At 37.5% G+C, this 16853-nt stretch overlaps 1 protein-coding gene across 2 annotated transcripts in view; it reads left to right on the plus strand.

The window, feature by feature from the left end:
* Positions 1 to 16853, plus strand: part of CEP192 (centrosomal protein 192kDa) — a 107746-nt gene that overhangs the window by 14010 nt on the left and 76883 nt on the right. For both annotated transcript variants that reach the window (XM_014540285.1, XM_014540286.1), the window contains exons 4-9: positions 644 to 807; positions 4887 to 4936; positions 8360 to 8480; positions 10780 to 10928; positions 11604 to 11745; positions 12412 to 12545. In XM_014540285.1, coding sequence (XP_014395771.1) covers positions 644 to 807; positions 4887 to 4936; positions 8360 to 8480; positions 10780 to 10928; positions 11604 to 11745; positions 12412 to 12545 — 760 coding nt within the window. The remainder of the gene's footprint in view (positions 1 to 643; positions 808 to 4886; positions 4937 to 8359; positions 8481 to 10779; positions 10929 to 11603; positions 11746 to 12411; positions 12546 to 16853) is intronic.

A 16853-nucleotide genomic window follows, 5' to 3' on the forward strand; every position in this document is an offset into this window, starting at 1 on the left:
TTGGGAACCACTGATTAAGAGGCTTCTTCTTGCAGTTCCATCCCTACCCTCCTGCTGGTGCAATGGCTGAGTGAGCTGCACACACCCAAGAGCTTTTGCAGTAGATTGGGAGGAAAACTATCTTTAAGGAAAAACATTTTCATTCATACATTAAACAACAGAGGTAGATAGAAAGATGGTGATAAGAACAGTGGCAGGGACTAACTAACAGAACACTTTTAAAACATTCAATAATTCAGAAAATCAGCTGTTTGGCAAATATACTAGTATCCTTTAAGACTGTCTTGTTTTTAGAAAGCTGACTTTTTCTCTAGATATGATAGGTTCAGAGATAAATATTTGGGAAAGAAAAAACCCCCTCATTTTATCACTTGAGAAGCATAGTAGCAGTATGGTAATGTATTTGATTTTAGTAGACTGTCCATCACTGGACCCAAAATGATGATACAGTCCCCAGTAATACACATAATGTTTCCAGTTGTAGTTTCTGGCTGGTCCCAGAAATGTTTCTTTTCACGGTATTTACTTTTTCTTTTTGAAAGACAAAATACATAACCGATTAATGGATATTTTATAGATTTATCCAAGGTAACTAACATTTCATCATTATTCCGTTCCCTAGTAAAAAAATTTCTGTTTCTAGGAGAAAGAGCCATATAGAAAGTCAACATTTGTCAGATGCTGTCCTCAAAGAGTCAGCTTTCCCCAACAATCGAGCAAAAACTGAAGAGGAGGAGGCTAACACTGCGGAATCCTTTCACAGGCAAGATCCTTGTGTAAAGATTTTACCACTGGACCAAGTACAAGGTACTGAAGTATAAGAAATTACTAATGTATATATTTTCTTTTCTTTTCTCATTTCTCTGTCTTTGGACCGGTATTTATTTATTTATTTTTAAATTGTTGACAGTATTACAGATGTCCTCCATTCTCCCCCCTCCATTTAGCCCCCTCCATGGACTGGTATTTTATCTTAAGCTATGATACTTTCAACCGGAAATGCTTTGGTTTGACATTTACCTATTAATATCATGTCTATAATCCTGTATAGGAAAAGGTCTCTTAATCTTTTAATTGTCTTGGCGGATTAAGCTGAAATCTTTGCTGCGGAAATCATGCTGTCTGATAGCCACAGCACACGTTATGTTCACGACAAGGAGGCTGTTTCTAATACACCTTTTACATTTCTCCCCAATTAATTTATATTCTTATTAATAGTCCTTTTTGTTCCTAAACTTATTTTTATAAGTATTATTAATTCTAAAATTAATTTTTCTAAGAAAATCAAGTTGAACACTTTTTTAATAAAGGGAACCTGACTTTTATTATAATACATATTATTATTATTATTTAATATTTTTATTGATTTCAGAGAGGAAAGGAGAGGGAGAAAGAGATAGAAACATCAGTGATCAGAGAGAATCATCGATCGGCTGTCTTCTGCACGCCCCACACTGGGGATCGAACCCACAACCCGGGCATGTGCCCTGACTGGGAATCGAACCATGACCTCCTGGTTCATAGGTCGATGCTCAACCTCTGAGCTTCCTCAGCCGGGCTATATTTATTATTTTTAAGCCTCACCCAAGGATATGTTTTTATTGATTTTAGAGAGGGGGGAGGGGAAGAGAGAGAGAGAGAGAGAAGCATCGATGTGAGAGAGAAACATTGATTGGTTGCCCCTGTATGCACCCTGACTGGGGATTGAACCTGCAACCTTTTTGGTGTACGGGATGATGCTCCAACCAACTGAACCACCTGGCCAGGGCTGAACACTTTGGAAACCTATTAAAAATTGCTTTAAATTAGATTTGGGAAAGAAACTACAAAAATGTGGGGAAAATTGTAAAATAAATAAATAAATTTACAGGTTTTTGCTGTCAGATTGCTTTTAAGTACTCTACATTCTTTTTTCAAAGAAGTAAAGATGAGAAATTGAGCCCTAGCCGGTTTGGCTCAGTGGATGGAGCGTTGGCCTTCAGACTGAAGGGTCCCAGGTTCGATTCCGGTCACGGGCACATACCTCGGTTGCAGGCTCCTTCCCAGCCGGGGCCTGGTCGAGGCACATGCAAGAAGCAACCAATCAATGTATTTCTCTCACATTGATATTTCTCTCTGTCTTTCCGTCTCTCTTCCACTCTCCCTAAAAATCAATGGAAAAATATCTTTTGGTGAGGATTAAAAAAAAAAAAGACAAGAAATTGAAAACTATATACAAGCTTATGTAGCAAAGATATCCTGTAACTCAACTCTGATTCAGTACTCAAAAGGCCTTGCTTGAGCCATATTATAAGATTGATGAATTAAATGCATTTATATGTTTCCATTAAAAAATTGAAGGGATGTTTGTATTTCTCTGAATGAAAAATGTCAAATATATATATGAGTAGAATAGTCTTAACTCCTCACACTCACAAGTAATACAAGAAAAAAGAGATAAATTGGACTTTATAAAAATTGAAAAATTTTGTGCTTCAAAAGATACTATTAAGACAGTGAAAAGACAATTATAATTTGGGAGAAAATATATGAAAATCTTATATAAAGGACTAGCATTCAATATATATGAAGTCTTACAACTCAATAAAAAGACAACCCAATACTGTGTAAATGGGCAAAGGATTTCAATAAACAGTTCCCTAAAGAAGTTGTACATCTGGCCTATAAACATGAAAAGACGCTCAAATCTTTAGTCATCAGAGACAAGCAAATCAAAATCACGAGATACCACTTCACACCTACAAGAATAGCTGTAATAAAAAAGATGGAAAATAGCAAGTGTTGATGAGGATTTGGAGAAATTTAAATCCTCATCTATTGCTCGTAGGGCTGTAAAATGGTACAGCTGCTGTGAAAATAGTTTGACAGTTTTTCAGATGTTAAGTATAGTGTTGCCATGTGATTCAGCAATTCTAGTCCTAAGGGTATACCGAAGAGAAATGAAAATATATGTCCATACAAAAACTTCAACATGAATCTTCATAGCAGCATTAGTCACAATAGCCAAAAAATGGAAACAACTTAAATTTCCATCAACTGATGCATGTATAAACAAAATGTAGTGTATATCCATACAATGGAGTAGTATTCAGCCATCAAAAGGAGTGAAGTATTGATAAGCGCTGTAATATGGATGAACCTTGGAAACACTATGCTAAGTGAAGAAGACATACACAAAGGGCCATATGTTGTATATTTCTATTGATTCATAGGTAAATCTATAGATACATAAAAGGCAAATCGATAGGATGTAGATTAGTGGTTACTAAGGCCTGGGGGGAAGGGAGAAAGGGGAGTGACTGCTAATGGGTACAGTGTTTTTTTTCAGGAGCAATGACACTCTTTTGGAACTAGAGTGAATATGGTTGTACAACCTTGTGAATATACTAAAAACCACTGAATTTGACACTTTCAGAGGGTGATTTTATGATCTATAAATTTTCTGTCAGTTAAAAACTCCCCATATACCTATCCCACAGTTTCATTTAGTATAAAATTTTGTCATACTTGCTTCAGCTCTTCTGTATTTTATTACTTTTTTTTCCTGTTATTTAAAAATTCCAGACATTTTATTCCTACACTAGAGGCCTGGTGCACAAAAATTCGTGCACTCAGGGAGGTCCCTCAGCCTGTTCTGCACCCTCTCGCAGTCCGGGAGCCCTCAGGGGATGTCCAACTGATGGTTTAGGGTGAAAGGTTTGATTCCAGGTCAGGGGCACATACTTTGGTTTGGGTTTGATTTGTGGCTCCAGTCATGGCATATGTGGGAGACAACCAATCGATGTGTCTCTCTCACATGGATGTTTCTCTCTCTCTCTCTCTCTCTCTTTCTCTCTCTCTCTTTCCTTCCTCCCCTCCCTTCCATTCTGTCTGAAAAAGAAATGGCAAAAATATCCTTGGGTGAGGATTTTTAAAAAAGTGCTATGTTCAGTTGATTAATTTGCAATCTTTAAATATTATTGGATATTTGGTTGATAAAATAATGACCAGTCATTCCACCGTTCAGTCAATTTGCACATTATGCTTTTATTATATAGGATATTTCAGTGTGTATCTCTGAAATTATGGACATTTTCTTGCGTAACTACAGTGCTATTAAAGACCACTAAAAAACTTAATTTTTTTATTACCATATGGTACTGTAGTCCATATTCAATTTACTAATTATCTCAGTTGCTTGAATTTGAGTTCAAGGAAGGTTATATTATGTCATGGTCCATTTGGTGTGTCTTTTAAATCAATGTCTTGTTGAGATAGGCTAGGTTAGTCCCTGTGTAGATTGCCTCAGAATTTGGATTCTGTTTGCTTACCCAGGGTGTCATTTTCCTCTCTTCCCAATATCCTCTGTAAAGCAGAAGCTCTTTAAAGGTTTATTAGATTCATATTGAAGTGTTTGGGGCATGTGAATAATTTTTTACCCTTCCATTTTAATAGTTGTTTTTTTAAAACTTAATTAATGGGTTCCAGAGCATCATTTAAACGTACTGTGTTCTGCCCTGGCTGGTTTTCTCAGTGGTTAGAACATTGGCCTGTGGACCCAAGGGTGAAAGGTTTGATTCCAGGTCAAGGGCACATACTTTGGTTTGGGTTTGATTTGTGGCCCCAGTTATGGCATAGGTGGGAGGCAACCAATCGATGTCTCTCTCTCTCTCTCTCTCTCTCTCTCTCTCTCTTTCTCTCTCTCTCTTTCCCTCCTCCCCTCCCTTCCATTCTGTCTGAAAAATAAATGGCAAAAATATCCTTGGGTGAGGATTTAAAAAAAGTGCTGTGTTCTACTTAAAGGAAGAAGTGTTCAGTTGATTAATTTTCTATCTTTAAATATTATTGGATATTTGGTTGATAAAATAACTCGATCTCTCAGTTTTTGTTTTTGTTCTCTTAAATAGACTCACCTATTGATGTTTGTTTACGATCGTGGATGAATAATGAGAACAAGGTAATCTTTTTTTTTTTTTTCATTTTTTTATTTCACTTTACAAGGTAATCTTTTTTATGTTTGTTTTTAACATCCGGAGTAAGTTCCTATTTCACATATATAAGTGCTAAGTAGTACTAATAATAGAAGTCTTCTATTTGTAAATAGTCTTCTACTTGTAAATAGCAAAATTCCAAGGTACTGCTTTAAGTAACTGGGAAGTTGAAGTAGTGCTAGACTCGGGGCTGTCTATTCCTGGGCTCCTTGTGTCATATGGACTGGCTGTCCCTCTGCTCTACTTCATTCTGTGCTGGTTCCCTCTAGAATGTTGGCTCCATCAGGGTAAGGCTTTCTCTTTGTTTTGTTTAGTGTATCCTGTGTGCCTGCCACATTGTTCACACATACTCAATAATTTGTTGAATGAGAGGGACAACTATCTTCATGTGTAGGTGACTCAGGCCTATACTCTTTTTTTTAAAATATATTTTATTGATTTTTTACAGAGAGGAAGTGAGAGAGATAGAGAGTTAGAAACATCGATCAGCTGCCTCTCTCTCTCTCTTTCTCTCTCTCTCTTTCCCTCCTCCCCTCCCTTCCATTCTGTCTGAAAAATAAATGGCAAAAATATCCTTGGGTGAGGATTTAAAAAAAGTGCTGTGTTCTACTTAAAGGAAGAAGTGTTCAGTTGATTAATTTTCTATCTTTAAATATTATTGGATATTTGGTTGATAAAATAACTCGATCTCTCAGTTTTTGTTTTTGTTCTCTTAAATAGACTCACCTATTGATGTTTGTTTACGATCGTGGATGAATAATGAGAACAAGGTAATCTTTTTTATGTTTGTTTTTAACATCCGGAGTAAGTTCCTATTTCACATATATAAGTGCTAAGTAGTACTAATAATAGAAGTCTTCTATTTGTAAATAGTCTTCTACTTGTAAATAGCAAAATTCCAAGGTACTGCTTTAAGTAACAGCAAAAATCCAAGGTACTGCTTTAAGTAACTGGGAAGTTGAAGTAGTGCTAGACTCGGGGCTGTCTATTCCTGGGCTCCTTGTGTCATATGGACTGGCTGTCCCTCTGCTCTACTTCATTCTGTGCTGGTTCCCTCTAGAATGTTGGCTCCATCAGGGTAAGGCTTTCTCTTTGTTTTGTTTAGTGTATCCTGTGTGCCTGCCACATTGTTCACACATACTCAATAATTTGTTGAATGAGAGGGACAACTATCTTCATGTGTAGGTGACTCAGGCCTATACTCTTTTTTTTAAAATATATTTTATTGATTTTTTACAGAGAGGAAGTGAGAGAGATAGAGAGTTAGAAACATCGATCAGCTGCCTCCTGCACATCTCCCACTGGGGATGTGCCCGCAACCCAGGTACATGCCCTTGACCGGAATCGAACCTGGAACCCTTCAGTCCGCAGGCCGACGCTCTATCCACTGAGCCAAACCTGTGTATGTGTGTACGTGTGCACCGTACATACACAGATAGAAGAATGTGACTGGCAACCATACCAGGACCATATGAAGAAAAAAGATGTGGGCTCCTCAAAGGAAGGGGTGTTGAGCAGATAAGCAGTTTACGTTCAACATAAACAGTGAGGTTGGATTTTAAGCCTATAGTCTCATATTTATGAGACTTGTTTACAAAACGTAAACTAAGTACTTTTAAAACTTATAAAACAGAGATGGAATTTTTGTTTTACTTTCATAAGAATTTTTAAGGTAGTTTTTATAAAATGATTACAAAAGGGCTTAAAGTAATTTTTTTTCATTTTTTTATTTCACTTTACAAGGTAATCTTTTTTATGTTTGTTTTTAACATCCAGAGTAAGTTCCTATTTCACATATATAAGTGCTAAGTAGTACTAATAATAGAAGTCTTCTATTTGTAAATAGTCTTCTACTTGTAAATAGCAAAATTCCAAGGTACTGCTTTAAGTAACTGGGAAGTTGAAGTAGTGCTACCCATCTGCTGCCTGTTTGTGTAAAGTTCTATTGGAACTCAGCCATGCTCATTTGTTTCTGTATTGTTTATGGCTACGACAGCTGAGTTGAGAAGTTGTGACAGAGACTATGCTAGCAAAACCTGAAATATTTACTATCTGGCCCTTTACCGAAAGTATTTGTTGACTCCTGTTCCATAAGCCTACTTCCTGTGTGTAACCACTGATCGCTTCAGTGTGAGAGCTGCTTTTTATAGGAAGTTCAGATGTGGTCAAATTGAAATTGAATCAGAAAGCAGATTTCTTTGGACATTTAGAAGCAATGGTTTCTGAGAAGAGAGAACATACCTTTTCCCTTCAATATGTAATTTATTTTCTTAGGATGGTTGAAGAATTGATTTCCTAAAAACATTAGATATCATTGATGATAAGAGGGGGACCATAAAACTTGAAAGCAGGAAAACAAGTATAGAAACATGAGATATTTAATAAAAAGAAAATGAAAAAGTGATAGCACTTTTTTAGTTTTAAATAAGTGTATTTAAAAACCTGGACCAGAGGGAGCTACTACTGCATTTGACTTTTGTTTTGGCTTTGACTGTCCTGGTGTCCAGGGCAGTGAAAGAAATATGTTTTGATAGATCTCATAATCTAAACTGTAAGAACTACACCACCTTCGCAAAATAAGGAAGTTTTCCAGCGTCTCTCTAGTTCAGTTGGCCCTTATGTAAGACACCACAGATGGCAGAATGGATCGAGTTCTCTGTAGCATCCATGACCAAAAAGGCAGAGGTGTTTTACATATTGTTCTTCCTCATACAGGTTTTTCTCTAATTTTTATTATAAAAAATTTCAACACACAGAACTTAAATTCCACAACAGTAGTCCTTGGTGCCTTAGATCTTTATGAGCATAATAAGGCTGTGCTGCCCTCTACAAGTGTGCAGTTGCATTGAGAGCCCATGCGTTTAATCTTAAAAATTAATGTGCATTTTGCAAGTTAATTCTTAAGGTGGTATTGCTTGATATATAATATGATTATGAAATAAAATCAACACTTAGAAGAAAACGTTACATTTTATTCTGGGCCTTAGTGTCCTTAGGGTTACTTGGTTCCTGGGTTGAGGAGCAGAGAAATCCATTTTTCCATTGTAGGTTGCTGAGCCACTTTGCTATTATTTTCACTTCTATCGCAAGCCTGTTTTGCTCAAATTCAATCGTATATTAGTATACCAACTATATTTCTAGGTCTTTCAAGCATGTGCACATTTTGAAATATTAAATTTTAAGGATGTCTTATTGGATGGGTCAGGGGAAGGGAGGTGGCATCAAGGTAGGAAGAAAGTTATTACGGATATAAAACAACTAGGCCTTCATTGCCCAAATTGTGAATCATAGATACTGAGCACATTGGTGATCCTTTTTGCAGCCTTGTACGTACTATGGTCTTCAAAGCTGTGAGTGTGCTTCTCTTACATGCATTTTATTTCTTATAGATTGTTGTTCCTGATGCTGGAAAACATTTTGAAGGGAAGAATTCAAACAATGACTTAAGCCATACTAGTTTAATAGAAAATGAAAAACTTATGTCACTGGCAAGCTTGGATGACTCTTCTGGTACTGTAATGTAATGTGTTTTCCTAGCCCTTATGTTGACATTCTGTGTCTTTCTGCTTCTTGGTTGCAGTTGTTCCTATGCCAGATTTTTGTTTCTTTGCTTTCTCCTTTCTTCCTATCTTCCAGCACTCAAATGGCTTCTTCTGTTAAATGATGGACTTTTGAAGCATTTCTATGTATCAATCCTGATATGATTGTGCTTATCCCTGAGTTTAGTATCATAAGGGTACAAAGTAGTAACCCTAGGTTCCACTTCAGTATAAAGCAGTATGTTAAGAAATTGGGGGAACCATGAAATATTTGGCCTCTGCTTTCTGAAAGACCTGCCAAATAAGAGAAGAGATGCATAGCTAAACATCCAACTGTATTATGTATATTATGTGTTCCTTAGTACAAATTGTGCAAGAATCATGGGAGGGTGACAAATTAATTCTGATTGAAGAAGCTATCTGTGAAGCTTTACTGAAAGGACACAATTTTTCCTCCTTCTTGCAAAGGCCTGTGATAGGCCTTAACGAAGGCATGGGAAGAGAAGTACAGGAAGTGGGAATAACTTCAGCAAAAGATCCTGTGGTGGTGGTGGTGGGCGGGGGGGGCGGATATAGCCAATGTTTGGGGAATAGCCAGTAGTTTTGTGTGGCATATTTACAGCACTTGTAGGAATCTGAATTGGAGAGTAATCCAGAAAAGGAGGCAGGGATCAAATTATTCATGGCTTTGAAGGCCAGGCTGATGGGCTGAGTGGGATAAGTAGAAACTAAATTCAGGACAAGTTTTGCTGCTAAAGTTTTTAGATATTTTTGGATGGTGGAATTATGGATAAGGAATTGTTGACCTGAATTTAATAGAACTTTCTTTGAGTATGCTAGATTCTTAGAGGTAGAATAACTAAGTCAAAGGTTATGAGTACTTTTAAGGCTCTTAATGTTGATTGCAAAATTATCCTCTTGAAAAGGCAGTGATAACTTACTGAACCATTCTTGCCCCTGCTGGGCTGGTTGTTGAAACATTAAAAAACCATTGCAAAGACAAACAAACAAAAACACTGCCCCAGTGTTTTTTTTTATTTGTTTATTTGCAACTTTCTGCTTTTGGTAGAGGTTGACTATTTTTAATCATGCCTATTAGGGTTCAATTTTGTTACATTATTTTCCCTTAATTCCTTCTTTCTCAAGATCATATTGTTTGAAGTTTCACACTTAATTATTATTCATCTAGAATTTATTTTTACTTTTATGATGGGCTTATCCATCCTTTTTTTTCAATCTTTTTTTTTAATTAAATCTTTATTGTTCAGGTTACATTTGTTCCTCTTTTTTTCCCCCCCATAACTCCCCTCCTCCCAGTTCCCACCCCACCCTCCGCCCTCACTCCCCACCCACTGTCCTCATCCATAGGTGCACGATTTTTGTCCAGTTTCTTCCCGCATCTCCCATTCCCCTTTCCCCCCCAAGAATAGTCAGTCCATTCCCTTTCTATGTCCCTGATTCATTATAATCACCAGTTCATTCTGTACATCAGATTATTTATTCACTTGATTCTTAGATTCACTTGTTGATAGATGCATGTTTGTTGTTCACAATTTGTATCTTTACCTTTTTCTTCTTCCTCCTCTTAAAGGATACCTTTCAGCATTTCATATAATACTGGTTTAGTGGTGATGAACTCCTTTAGCTTTTCCTTATCTGTGAAGCTCTTTATCTGACCTTCAATTCTGAATGATAGCTTTGCTGGATAAAGTATTCTTGGTTGTAGGTTCTTGGTATTCAGCACTTTGAATATTTCTTGCCACTCCCTTCTGGCCTGCAAAGTTTCTGTTGAGAAATCAGCTGACAGTCGTATGGGTATTCCCTTGTAGGTAATTGAGTCTCTTTCTCTTGCTGCTTTTAAGATTCTCTCTTTGTCTTTTGCTCTTGGCATTTTAATTATGATATGTCTTGGTGTGGTCCTCTTTGGATTCCTTTTGTTTGGGGTTCTCTGCGCTTCTTGGATAGTTACTCATTTGCCACAACATTTTCTAAATTATTTGCCCTTTTTCCAACTGATCTTTAATGCCACATTTATTATACCCTAACATATGGTTTATGCTAGGATTTATTTCTGTGCTATCCTATCAAAGAAAGTTAAATATTTAGTTATATTGGAATCCTCATAATAATTTATAGACAGAAAAGATAAGTTTTTCCATGTTGAATATTAAAATCATCATTGATTTATTTGTCTTATCAACCTTTTTGGTTAAATTATAGTTCATTCACTACTTTAAAGCCTGTTCTATTTTTCCTCCATTTACTAATAGATGATGATATTGATGATGAAGAGTTTTATGATGATCATTTGGAGGCTTATTTTGAGCAACTGGCAATTCCAGGAATGATATATGAAGACCTAGAAGGACAGGAACTTCCAGAAAAAGATTTTAGGTTGCCTATAGGTGATCTCAGTCTGGTATGTTCCAATTATTATGTTTTTCAGGAATTTGACATTAGAAAATTATTACTGGTCTCATTGGATTCTAACATAAAACTTAAGCTTTTGGTTTTCTTGGAATTCTATTTTTCCTCAATATAAACCGATGAGAAACACCGTTCCTGCTTCCTCTTTCCATCACACAGAAAATTAAAAGAATAGTACAGTACAGTCAATGTGTATATACCCTGACTTGTTTTGTAAAATGACTGAATTTCCTCCCTTCTGATTACATTAAACATTTGGCAAGAATTCAGGTTAAACATTTTTCTCATGAACAGATTAAGATTAAACATGGGTGATGTGTACGTCTCATTGCATCACTCAGGGGACATATAAGTCTGTTTGTCCCATTAGTGATGCTGTGTCTGATTATCTAGGTTAATGTGTCAGCCAGATATCTCCTACCCATTTGTTATCAGTAAGTCCTCTGGGATGATACATCAAGGTCATGTGAACATTCTGATTCCTGAACAGCCTTTTATGAACTGGATTTAGTATTATTGCTGAGGCCTCTCAGAAACAATTTTTACATTTTACAACTACCTTGGCATCCTTCTATGAAGAAGACATTGTCTGCTCCCCATATTTTATCCCTCAAAATGTTTGTTTTTAATTTTAAAAATTCATAAAGCTAAGATACTCTTTCAACAGGCAAATGGAAACGGTAATTTAAACTGTAAATCTCAGTCAGAAAATAACAGCTCTCTGATTTCCCATGGCTCCCACTCTTCAGGAAATTCTGAAACAACCCACAGAGAGTCTGAACAAGGCCATGTTTGTCTCCCTGGGACCAGTAAGTATTGATATGATTCCTTTGTTTTTAAATTCTCTTTGACTTTAATTTTTTTACAAAAAATCCCCTCATTTCTTTGGTATGATTTAATATGTATTAATCCTTGTATCCCCCCAAATCTTGAAAGTCTGAAACTTTTCAAAAGAGCTTTTTTTAAAAAAAAAAAAAATTAAAAGAGGGAGTTTATTTAGAAAGTTACAGAGGTAGTAGACATGAGCCAGCTGGGCTGCGTAGGCTCAAGAAACAATTTACAGAGGCAGGAGAAGAGCTCTTGGAACTTAGGAGAGAGTAAGGCATAGATAACTCGCCTGGAAAGGAGAAAGGGAAAGGCGTGGGCATGCTCCCAAGAGGGATCATGCTCAAAAGAGCTTTTAATAATGCCTGAGGACACTGGTATTATTGGGGATACTGTAGGTTGTAGATTACAAATGATTGTGCTCTATTCAGATGCTTGAGAATTAGAAATGAATTCTCTGTATGGTAGCAGTTTGGCACACTTACTGTTGCCTCATACTGTTGGTTATTTTCTCTCTCATGCAAATCGCTATATTTGTTATATGAAAGCTAAGTATTAGGTTTACATAAAATAATTTGAACAGCAAAAACAGTTATTACATTAAATTACTGAAACTTTGACATTACTTCATTATTTTTCTTATATTTTAGGTAATTCTATAGATAACGGAAATAGTAGAAGGTATGTAGATGATGTGTTACCATTTTCCTCTAACACCTTGAGAATTGAAAAAAAGAAAGAAGGGGCAGAAAGTTCAAAGGGTATTGTTCTACATTGTGACAGAGTAAGTTTATTTGCATTTTCTTTAAATGTTCTATGATAACAAAGTCTTTTCTGATAGCATTTTTATTAATTTATTTTTAAATAATTTTTATTTTTCAATTATGATTGATGTACAATATTATATTAGTTTCAGGTCTACAATCCATTGCTTAGTCATTTTTATAACTTATGAGTGATCACCCCTGTAAATCTAGTACCCATCTGGCACCACATATACTTATTACAATATTATTGGCTATATTCCCTATGCTATACTTTATTATTTATTTATTTAAATATATTTTTATTGATTTCAGAAAGGTAGGGAGAGGCAGAGAGAGAAACATCAACGATGAGAAAATCATTGATTGGCTGCCTCCTGCACGCCCCACACTAGGGATCGAGCCCGCAACCCCAACATGTTGATGCTCAACCACTGAGCCACACCAGTTGGGCCCCTATGCTATACTTTACATCCCTGTGACTGTTTTGTAACTACAAATTTATGTTCCTTAATCCCTTACCTTTTTTACCCAGCCTCCCAACCCTTCTCCACTCTGGCAACTTGTCAAAATGTTCTCTGTATCTGTGAGTCTATTTCTGTTTTGTTTATTTATTTTGTTCTTTAGATTCCACATGTAAGTGAAATCATATGGTACATATGATAATGGCAGATGTTAAAATCATTGGTTAGAGTCTTTGAAGGATGCTATCTTTCCATTTTTTGGAGAGCATACTTCCCTTTCTTTAGAGTGCTTTTTTTTCTCTCGAACTCACACTTATTGAATAATTGTTGTGATACAGTGTGGAGTTTCTGAATTCTAAATAAATAAATTTCACTTTGAATTTTTGATCTGTTACTTTTTAGCACCAACAGGCTTAGTAATAGCCTGAAGTTGACCTGACAGTGGGGTGACAACTTTCCCTTACTGGCCCTTCAATCTGCTTAATAACAAGCCCTTTGCTTCTTCTGTCATTCTTCTAGGGAATGGCCTACTGCCCTCCTTTCTGTACATTCTGGGCAAAACGACTGGTGATGGCGAGAATAGTGACAATGAAGTGGTCCACAGAGCTAGAGAGACAATTTTCAGTACGAGAGTCTAGGCCCGTGATTGGCAAACTGCGGCTCGCGAGCCACATGCGGCTCTTTGGCCCCTTGAGTGTGGCTCTTCCTAAAACTTAGGAGTACTCTAATTAAGTTAATAACAATGTACCTACCTATATAGTTTAAGTTTAAAAAATTTGGCTCTCAAAAGAAATTTCAATCGTTGTACTGTTGATATTTGGCTCTGTTGACTGATGAGTTTGCAGACCACTGGTCTAGGCGATTCCCTGGCTTCTCCACACATTTATCCAACGTAGCTCCATGAAGTGGTGCACCAGCAGCAGAGGTGCCACGACTTGTTTCTTTAGCGAGGGAACCGGGTGTAGCAGGGACATCGGGTGACCTCACCGCGGGTGCCTGGGACCTGTACTTTAGCCTCGTTTCTCTTTACCCTGGTCCCTGTCCCGTACCTGTGTGGTGAACTGTGTCTTCCGCTGCTGAGCCGCCAGTAGGCACTGCAATTTTGTTTTGTTGGCCTCTCCCAGCTCCGCCATTGTCCCGAGTGCTTTGTTACCTTATTGTTTTCCTTAGACTCCAGTCAGATGGGACTTTCCAATACAGTTGACCCTTGAACAGCACAAGTGTGAACTTTGTGGGTCCTCTTATGTGCAGATTGTTTTCAGTAAATATACATTTGGCCTCTGTATCCCAGGGTTTTGCATTCGCAGATTTAACCAATCTTGGATTGAAAACGGCATTTTCAATCTTTGGTTGGGAATTTGTGGATGCAGAGGGCTGACTGTATGCATTGTTGTATGCCATTTTATATAAGGGACTTCAGCATCCATGGATATGGGAATCCACAGGGGTCTTGGAACCTAGATCCAGTCACCTGTGGATATCAAAAGACTGTAGTTAAGTTTTGGGGGAGTCAGTAGTTATACGGGGATTTTTGACTACGTGAGACTCAGTGCCCCTAACATCCCAAATGTCAACTGTACTATCATTATCTCCTCTTGAAACCCCACCTCCTAAGGAACGTGTGGATTGTTTTTATTTTTTTCTTTCTTACGTTTCCTAATTCTTAAGTTTTCCTGAGAGTTAAACTTTCAAAGTGTAAACAAAGATCTATTTTGTGTTTAGGCTTAAAAATCTGTCAGAGAAACTGCATTCCTCTTTTTTGTTATTTATTTTTTCAACAAACCCTTTGTCTTGGGCTGACTTTTAAAAGATCACAGCAAGAGCGAAAACCCCATCTCAGAAGCAGTCATCTAAAAATGGTTGAGCACCAGTTTTCCCACCAGTGGCTCCTTGGGTTTAGGGAGAGTGAGTGGCTATCCGAAGCCCATGCCGCTACCCTATCATTCTGCCTGGGTGGTGTTCTGTCTTGGAGGTGTTCAGTCATAATCCCACAGGTGGTAGCTTCGCCCAATTGGATCCTCAACCAAGCACATAAAGGGTTCAAGTGCATTTCATTAAAAGAGTGCAGCGATTTTGGGAGAGGGTGGGCTGTAATCACTTGACTACATTCTATATTCAAGATTTAAAAAAATATATATTTTATTGATTTTTTACAGAGAGGAAGGGAGAGGAATAGAGAGTTAGAAACATCCATGAGAGAGAAACATCGATCAGCTGCCTCCTGCACACTCCCCACTGGGGATGTGCCCGCAACCAAGGTACTTGCCCTTGACCGAATCGAACCTGGGACCCTTAGTCCTCAGGCTGATGCTCTATCCACTCAGCCAAACCAGTTAGGGCTCAAGATTGTTTTAAGTCAGTTTATTGAGGAGAGAGCTAGTTCCCCACATTCTGGTTCTTTTTAATCTGTGCTAATGTTATATATGAAAAACAGTTATCTAGTTTTAAAATATATTTTTATTGACTTCAGAGAGGAAGGGAGAGGGAGAAACACCAATGATGAGAGAGAATCTATTGATTGGCTGCATCTGGCATACCCCACACTGGGGATCTAGCCCACCACCCAGGCGTGTGCCCTGACCGGGAATCGAACCGTGTCCTCCAGGTTCTTAGGTCGATGCTCAACCACTGAGCCATGATGGCAGGGCACAGTTATCTAGTTTTAAATGGCATTTGTCTCCTTTGTCTTTTTTTCTATTTGTCTTTGTTTTTTTGAAGCCATATTTTAACTTGTTTTTATAAACTTTTCTATATTAAGGAGATATTTTGATCCTTATGCATTTTATTCATTTATTTGGCTCAAAGAACAGAAATTTATTTTTATTATGGTTCTGGAGAAGTCCAAGATCAAGGTTTTGACAGGATTGGTTTCTCCTTATGCTTTTCTTGCTTCTAGGTGGCTCTCTTCTTCCTGTGTATCTTCATGTGGTCTTGCCTTTGCTGATCCTTATGCATTTTAGGTTTTAGTGTTTGTATTAGTTTTCTGGGGCTGCTGGTACAAATCATTAACATTTTTGCTAGCTGAAAACAACACATTTTTATTTTTCACAGTTTTAGAGGCCACAATTCCTTAGCTGTGGCAGAATTGATCCAATGACTACTTTCATCTTCACGTGGCTTTTTCCTCTGTTGCTCTTTGTCTCTCTGAAGTTTTCCTCGCCTTATAAGTACAGTTGACTCTTGAACAGTGTGGAGGTTGGGGTGTCAAACCCTCTCCTATCCCACATGCAGTCAGGAACCCATGTATAACTTTTGACTCACCTAAAGCTTAACTACATCCTTTGCTATCTGCAGGCAATTGGTTCCAGACCTGCCCGGATACCAAAATCCACAGGTGCTCGAGTCCCTTATATAAGTTGACACCTCACAATTCATACAGTCGGCCCTTTGCATCCACGGTTCCCACCCGGAGATCAAAAATACTGTTTTCAATCTGTAGTTGGTTGAATCCAGGGATGTGAATGAAACCCAGGGATATGAAGGGCCAACTGTATATTATTGAAGAACTCCATATATAAGTGGACCTGGGCAGTTCCAACTTGTTTTGTTCAAGGGTTAACTGTACACTGCTCATTGGGTTTAAGGCTCATCCTAAATCCAGAATGATCTCATCTCAAAACCCTTAACTTAATTAAATCTGCAAAGATCCTGTTTCCAAATAAGGTCACATTCCCAAGGACTGGGGTTGGGACTTGAACATATCTTTTAGGGGGACGCAGTTCAGCCCATAATAGGGTATTTTGTGGGAATAAAACAATGTGTTAATTTGACTCTCGGTGCCCCCATTCTGGGACAACAATGCAGGAAAAGCACCCTCTGGCTTACAGCCTGGATTTTAGAACATTCTCATAAGAAATATTTAAA

This window comes from Myotis brandtii, unplaced genomic scaffold, assembly GCF_000412655.1.
Source record: "Myotis brandtii unplaced genomic scaffold, ASM41265v1 scaffold240, whole genome shotgun sequence".
NCBI classification, from domain to species: domain Eukaryota; kingdom Metazoa; phylum Chordata; class Mammalia; order Chiroptera; family Vespertilionidae; genus Myotis; species Myotis brandtii.